Below are 8,306 nucleotides of genomic sequence, written 5' to 3' on the forward strand. Positions count from 1 at the left end.
AGGTGGAGGGGGGAAGAGGGAGGGGGAGGCCGAGGATGAGATGGAGGGATGGGGTGGAGAGGTATATGAGAGAGGGGGGTGTGAGTTGGGAGCAGGGCAGTGAAATGGCGGGGGACAGGGCGACTTGGAGGCAATTTGTTTGTGGCCACCCCAAACGGGATTGAGGCGTCTGGCAATAGATAGATAGATAGACTAAGTTCCAAATTTTAAAAGTAACACAGTACTCTAATATGGTATGAAAAATAAATAAATAAATAAAGAAAGAAAGAAAGAAAGAAAGAGATGTGCTACAGTACCATGTTCCGCTTCTTGACCCTCAGCCCTCGTGGTGGGGCCTTGGCTCGCCCCCTTGGCCGGCCCCGTCCCCGGCCACGCCCACGTCCCCGACGCTCCTCGTAGTCCTTGCCTGATGTGAACATACATCATTAATACTCTCCAGCTCCTATGAGTCACTCTGGCATGAGCTGGAACAGAATACTACCACTGAGCTATTCTGATGAACAGCTGATAACTCACTACAGCAACGTCACTTTTCAAATTAAATTCTTGCTATTTGAATATTTTCTTTATCTGGACAAACTGCATGAGGGTTCCCATTAACAAATGAAAAAATTTTGTGATAGGGATTTTCTTTCATCCATCCACCATCCAATCCTCTGTTGCCCCATGAGGAGCATAGGAGCCTGGGGCTAGGCAAGTTGGTCCTGACATTTAAGATGAGAGTGACTAGCCTCACTCATCCCTAGTGGCATTACATGAGCAATAAACCCCAACCATCCCTTGGATGTAAACTTTCACTGGCTCAATCCAATCGGAGCGCCGTAATTACCCACTAAACCACCAGGTGCCATAATTTGGTTAAATGGTTACCACCCTGTGTAGTAAATGGTTTCCTGGTGTACAGGAAACCATTTGGCTTATCACTCAGTGTAGTCACCCACAGGCAGAGGGAAGACGAAAGAATGAAGTTTATTTACCACTGATAATATAGTCAATTTGCAGTTTCGTACAACCATGGAATCTTGAAATTTCCTTTTGGCTGTATGCACATCTCACCTTCTGCTGCTGTTTTTACTAAATACCGTACTTACTGTAATAGCTGCAAGTGCACTTTTTAATACTAAGTAGATAAGAAATGGGAGTGGGGGTTGACTAAGGGAAGAACAGCTGAAATATTTCATTCCAGCTCTTATCTCTCTCTGTCTCTCTCATTGCATGTAACTTAATCTCAACTAACCTAACCAGATTTAATCTAACTTAATCTAACCTAACCTAATGTAATCTAGTGTGAGTGTAGATTCGATAATAGACAGAGCTACGAGCTGAGCAACCCCCACTTCCACTCTATCTACTTAGTACTAAAAAGTGCATTTGCAACAATTAAATATTTAGTAAAAATGGCAGAAGAAGGTGAATTGTAAATTCTAGGAATAGGAGCTCTCCTGCAGTTTTACCCTTTATCTGGTTATAAATCCAAATTGTAAAAGTAACCGATATAATCTCATAGTTAAGAATGTTTTCATGGCAAGGTTAGGTTCCATTCAGATTAGTATTTACCTTAAGTATCGGTCAGTAGGTACCGAGAGGGTAATAAGACCGTACCAAGGTGTTGAGGTTGGCAGCTCCTAGTCGGAGAAGATGTATGTGTGCAAAACTGAACTTGACTTTAAAATTTCCCCTTCTTGCAACCTTTTAAATATCCAGCATTGATAATCAATTATATTTTTGGTAATTCTTTACCAAACAGGTGCGGCAATCCCACCTACCGTATATTATTACAAACTCATGATTTCAAGGTAAGTACATAATTTAGGTGCATAAGCAACACAGATTGTTAACTGTTCCATTGTGACTGCAAGAAGTGACTAGAAAAAGACAAAATATATCTTTTTTCTAGGTATTTAAGGAAGCAGCCAGGTCATCCGCAGCAATGTTTACAGACGATCTCTCCACCTGGCTATGTTGTTTAACAACCTCCGCTTAAGAGATAACCAAACCTAATTCAACCTGACCTCACTTGCATTTGACAGCCAGCTTTCAAATTTAAAAATGTGTGTTAGGAATGTTGAATATGGCCGGCTACTGGCAGACATCAGCGGAATACTGTATTTAAACATTCAAAATCCTCTTGTATAGCTTTCAGAGGTAAGTTTTAAAAAATCCCCAGTAGCTGTAGTAGTCTAGGAATAATAAGTAACCTAAGAAAGACTCATTTCAATGGAAAATATAGCAAGGCCATGCCTGTTTGGTAAAGAACTGATACATTTTACAAATAAAAAGAGAATTGGTAAAATTATTGTTTAAGCCCCCAACTCCCCTTTAATGTTTTCAGAAACCTACTGATTTTAGTGTTTTCTGTAGGATTTTTATTACAGTATCGATTTTATGGCAAATTACCTGTCTTCGAGTTTTGCCCCCCTTTCCCCCACTTCAACCCCCCCCAAAACAGGCATTTTGTGATGTAATCGGCAAAATAATCGTACAGAAATCACTGACATAGGGTACAAAAGAACTATATAGTTAACGTTTTTTTTTATTACTCTAACTTAACAAATCAAACCAAATCTTTATATAAGGTTATGCTCTGTTAACTGAAATAACTTTGTCTTTTTCATGACTCTAACCTAACCTAACCACTCAAACCTAACCTTGTATATGGCCATGCTGTATTAACTAACCTTAATATACAATGATTTCGTAAAACCCATAGTCACAACTTGGACATCTGTGCTGGATGGTCGCCACAGACTAAATTCACATTCATAAGAAGGGCCTCCTTTTCTTATTTAGGGAAATTAGGTTTGAAATGATTGGCCTAAAACAAACGAAATTGTAAGGAGGCCGCTCATTGGCCATAGTCTATGATTTATGCAAACTGACTGCCCTTCATATCAGGTTGTTTATTGGGTGCCGCTCAAGGCCGGTAAAGCGCGGTGGAAACCAATGCACACACATGCTCATAATTCACCAGATCTGACCATGACAAGAGCAGCTTCTGACAAAAATTTCAGAAAAAAAAATATATATATATTGTCATTATTACTAAGTTGCGGTGCTAAGTGTTGGTACTCAAAGTTCTTGTCATTGAGAGAACTATCCATTGGCGAACATAAAACTAATGAATTCCGTTTGGGGTTGAAACGATAACAGAACCAAAAAATATTGTGCTAGGCTATTGAAGTTCCAGATTATTACCAAGCTTGGCTCCGAATGAACTACCTCATTCTTTAAGGGCAGGTAGAAACTTAACAGATTTAAAAAATGGTCTGGCCGAAATAATTAGTATTTCGCATATCGTGCAAGGGTTAAGAAAACGATTTTATGCTGGAACATAATATAGCCTAATTCAGAGAGGCAACTGGGATACTGACATTAGTTCATCTATGGCACAGGGTAGCCTGCGCCTCCTGCAATGTAGAGAAAACATGGGATGGCTTCAAAATCATTACGGAAAGGAAAATTCAATCAGAAAATATGAAAATATGTGAGATAACATACCTTTTTCCTCCATGATACCAACGCCGATCAATATAATACTTCCATATTACATAGACGAGAAAACTGATTGTTTGTATAGGTTTATGTGATCATAGATACTAATGTAAATTAAAGAACTCAATCTTTTTTTCTTAAGTTATTGGTTTCACTAACAACTACTGGCTTATATCCTGATCTTTTCTTCATCTTCCCGATAAAATGTACAACAACATACGGAGATAATTATTAACAATAAGCCGGGAAGGACGAAGCATTCATGCATGCACCAAGGAGAAAATAATTATGTAGAATAAAATTCATGCTTTTATCAAATTGTAATAGATAACCGTATACGTAAGTGTTGCGTTATAATAAATATTATTATATTTGCGGTTAGTGTGAATTATGGTAGAAGTCATAGTCACTGGAAACTAATCCTTTTCCGCTGTTGTTGCGCCTGGAAGTATTACGTTCCTTCTACATTAAAAAAAAAAAAGTATCAACATACATTTCACAAAATTTGAAAGGTTAGATTAAGCAGGAAACGTTGGCCCAGATAGTGTAAGAGGAGGGGGTGGGAAGCTTCTCCAAGGTCACAGACGTCAGCAGCTGGGTCTGTCATTACCACACAAGTAAGTCGATTTCCTTTCACTTTCACTCACACGGGGTTTAATTTATATATATCCTAGCGTGATGTGTTCGTAGGCAGGTGTGGGCGGGGGTGGCGTAGCGTGACAGCGACAGGCAACGTGGTGGTGAGAGGTGTAATGAGGGACTCGTCAGCAGGGATGTCCTTTTATCTTATCACATACCTGGCCAGAGATAAACAAATTTACGAACAGTTCTTAGCGGTAACTGAAATTTGTTTTAGTAGGAGGAGCAAGACCCAGGAGGATTCCGCATTAATCTTTCCTTCATGTTCTTGCAGAAATACATCTTAAGCTAGCGTACATGGTAATTTTCTACCAAGATACGTTTTAACAGGAAGGACAAGCAGTAAAGGGTGCAGAAACTTTCAAAGGCAGATGATTTCCCTCACAGTATTTGTTTTGCAGGTGGCTCAAGGAAAGGAGAATTCTGAATATTTCCGTGTCCTACAAATAGAAATCCAAATTCTACAGTATATCTTTCTATTGCCAGACGCCTCAATCCTGTTTGGGGTGGCCACAAACAGATCACCCCCACGTTGTCCTGTCCCCCGCCATTTCATTGCCCTGCTCTCAACTCACACCCCCCTCTCTCATATACCTCTCCACCCCATCCCTCCATCTCATCCTCGGCCTCCCCCTCCCTCTTCCCCCCTCCACCTCACACACATACACTCTCTTCGTCAGTCTTTCACCCTCCATCCTCTCCACATGGCCTCCATCCTCTCCAAATTAAAACAGATAATCAGTCATATTCAGATGATCACCCACAGATCTCTCTTTTCATTTTTAGGGGCAATGTGGGAAATACTGTAGTATGACTTGAGGTAATATATATATTTTTTCAAACCATTAAGTGTACTTGAAAGGTGAAAGGAGTGTTAGTTTTAAATTAAATGAGGGAATGTTTGTTTAAATGACAGATTAGATGTATTTTAAAGGTGAAAAGAGTGTCATTATTGTGAAAAATTCATAGTTCCTGTGAAACAGCAAGAGTGAAGATTTAATCATTATAGCCACAAAGCTTTTGGACCAGATAATGAAGATATATAATGGAGGGAGTTCTGAAAGGTATGATCAGAGAAAAGAGTGAATATTGATGAGATGCAGAGTGGGTTTATGCCAGGCAAAGGGACCACTGATGCCATATTCATTGCTAGACAGCTTCAGAAAAAATATACAGGAAAAAAAAGGGATCTACTTTTTTTTTTTTTTTTTTTTTTTTTGAGAAGGCCTTTAACAGAGTCCCAAGAGAAGTGGTGAAGTGGGCAGTGAGAAAGCTTGGGATTGAGGAGTGGTTGGTTAGGGTGATTATGGCTATGTATGTTGTATGTGGGTGCTTGCGCCCAGGTAAGGGTGAATGGAGATTTACCGTAAGTGATAAGTTTTCCGTGATTGTTGGTGTGCATCAGGGGTCAGTCTTGAGCCCCTTGTTGTGTATCATGGTACTTGAAGCCCTCTCATGTGACTTCAGGAATGGTCTCCCGTGGGAGATGTAGGGCTTGAGGATAAATGCAGATAAAACAAAAGTGATGGTATTAGGGCTGGTGGCAGTACTATAAAAAAAAGAGGGAGAGTGGCTGTGTGCAGTTTGCGACAAGGGCGTGGGAAGTAATTCCATCTTGTGCAGTGTTTGTGATAAGTGATTGCATAAGAGATGTAGTGGTATTATAGGCAGACTTGCTGATTTGTGCGCAGCGTGTCGGGGAGTGCATGTGGAGACTGTCAGGTGTGAAAGGATTGAACTTGCTGGCGAATGTCTAGAGTGTGTGGAAGAGTTTGTTATGTGGGAGACATGTTATGTGCTGGAAGTGGGGCTAGCTCTGTGGCTAGAATGAGGAGTGGTTGGAGGAAATTCTGGGAGCTGTTGCCTCTCCTGACTTTGAAATGGTTCTCCCTCTGTGCTACGGGGATCTTTGTATGCGGCATGTATTAGGAGTGTAATGCTGTATGGTAATGGGACCTGGGCAATAAAGGAAGAGGATACTTGCAAGCTCAAACATACAGAAATGGCAACGATTAGGTGGATATGCAGTGTGTCCCTGAGTGCGAGGCCTGGGGGGGCAAGGTTTACGATGAAAGAGTTGAGTGGTAGGTTGGGTCTGGAGTGTATTTGTATTGAGATGAGGAGAGATAGATTGAGATGGTTTAGGCATGTGAAGAGGATGGGGGATGATCCTTGGGTGCAGAAAGTGAGAAGTGTTAATGTTGAGGTGGATTAGCGAGAGGTAGACCAAGAAAAAAGACCTGAGATGAGGGACTGAATAGGGAAGCTGCCAGAGATCGAGCAGCATGGGGAGCTGCCATTAGGAGCCCAAGGCTGATGCATGCAAGCATGTTGGAGCCTTCAAAACGAAATGAAACTAGCCACAAAATTTAGTTCATTAATAATATTTGTGATTCCTCTCAACTCCAGTTGTAAACCTAGCCCCCTAGTCCATGCATTCATGGATTCACTACACATCCATTGACTGGTAGATGGATGTGTTTTGCATCCTTGAAGGCAAGGGCTGGGGGGCTAGGTTTACAGCTGAGGAGTTGAGAGGAAGGATGGGACTGAAGTGTGTTGGTGCTATGAGAAGAGGGGTAGATTGAGATGGTTTGGGCATGTGGAGAGGATAGAAGGTGACAGTTGGATGCAGAAAATGAAAAGTGGTAATGTCAGGGGTAGGAGTTGTGTGAGGCTGACCAAAAAAGACCTGGAAAGAGGTCATAGAGTGTAATCTCAGGGTTAAGGGACTGAATAGGGAGGCTGCCAGAGATTGAGCGGCGTGGTGAGCATGCAGGCATGTTGAAGCCTTTTTAAATGACAAGATACGATATGTTAGTTGAGAGGGCAGATGGGACTTGAATGTATTGGTGTTGAGACGAGAAGGGGTAGATTGAAATGGTTTGGACATGTTGAGAGAATGGAGGATGACACTTGGGTGTGGAAGATGAGAAGTGTGAACATCAGGGTTAGGGTTGTCTGAGGCAGATGGAAAAAGACCTGGGTTAAGGTCATGGAGTGTGACCTCAGGGTTAAGGGACTGAATAGGGAGGCTGCGAAGACCAAGCAGCTTGGAGACTGGTCACTTTGACTTATTGTAAAAAAGAACTCAAGGTGTCACACTTTATATCATAGGAACCTCGTGATTTAGACCACCCTAGTTGGTGTGACAGCCTTGCACTGATTTGGCAAGAGATGTCTAGAGGATTATCAGTCATATAGGCTAATGCCATCATGGGAAGTGACTGGTCTTCTACCCTTTAATGTGCAGGACTGGACTAAGGCAATCTAGCCTTAGACACAGCATTTCTAAGGGAGTGTTGTGGGATTGGCAGTTAGTTTTTTTTTTTTTCTAGACATTACTTTCCTTAGTTTTCAGTGGGAAGTAGCATTAATTCCTTCACTTAAACCCATAACCTGCAGCTAAAAGAAATCTGTCATACTCCTGACGTACAGAAAAATAGATTAAAAAAAAAAAAAAAAAAGGTTTCTTGAATCGTTTACTTTGCTGACTCATAATATAATATAAAGTATATATGCGTCAGTTTTTTTAGGTTGATATACCATGTACTGTAGTTTAGGAGTGTATTCATTCATTCATCATTCAATCAGTACTATAATTCTGAATATATATACACAGTATATATATCTTATATACAGTATATGTAGGCTATATACACATGAGGTCTTTCAGGAATCACAGGTATATGACCTTAGGCTTTGAAAAAATAAATGGCTAACCTATTATGCTAGGACACTAATCCTCCTCAAAGTAGGCCTTTTCTGACTTGACATGTAGCCCAGCATTTTTTCCACCACCTGAAACATTTTTCAAAGTTGGTTTTCGGTATCTCCTGCTGGTGCTTCATTGCATTTGTCATTGCTCAAGACATGTTGCTATGTGCAATCATGATTCAGTCTTTCTGAAGATTGGTATTGTTAGAGATGAGACTTTTGAAGATTGGTATTGTTAGAGATGAGACTTGGGTGTACGGGTACGACCCAGAAACCAAAGCTCAGTCATCCCATTGGAAGCATGCAGGGTTGCCTCGGCCAAAAAAGCACGACAGATCTTCAGCAAAGTGAAATGCACTCACATGTTGACACTTTTTTTTTTTCAACTACCATGGTGTCGTGCATCACGAATTGCACCAGAAGGTCAGACTGTCAACAAACACTACCTTGACGTTATC

At 40.9% G+C, this 8,306-nt stretch overlaps 2 protein-coding genes across 2 annotated transcripts in view; one reads left to right on the forward strand and one right to left on the reverse strand.

Annotated features, from left to right (window-relative positions):
• Positions 1-3,511, reverse strand: part of LOC145394685 (uncharacterized) — a 45,894-nt gene extending 42,383 nt beyond the window's left edge. The window contains exons 1-2 of the mRNA XM_080268460.1: positions 3,499-3,511; positions 297-406 (exon numbers count right to left, since the gene is read on the reverse strand). Of these exons, the coding sequence (XP_080124586.1) occupies positions 297-406; positions 3,499-3,511 (123 nt within the window). The remainder of the gene's footprint in view (positions 1-296; positions 407-3,498) is intronic.
• A 533-nt stretch (positions 3,512-4,044) lies between these two features.
• The window catches only part of Gyg (glycogenin 1), an 82,477-nt gene continuing 78,215 nt past the window's right edge, over positions 4,045-8,306 (forward strand). The window contains exon 1 of the mRNA XM_080268615.1: positions 4,045-4,109. Within this exon, the coding sequence (XP_080124741.1) occupies position 4,109 (1 nt within the window). The 5' untranslated portion in view covers positions 4,045-4,108. The remainder of the gene's footprint in view (positions 4,110-8,306) is intronic.

Source organism: Coenobita brevimanus, chromosome 28 (assembly GCF_032717465.1).
Source record: "Coenobita brevimanus isolate Jiangsu-jjx chromosome 28, ASM3271746v2, whole genome shotgun sequence".
NCBI classification, from domain to species: Eukaryota; Metazoa; Arthropoda; class Malacostraca; order Decapoda; family Coenobitidae; genus Coenobita; species Coenobita brevimanus.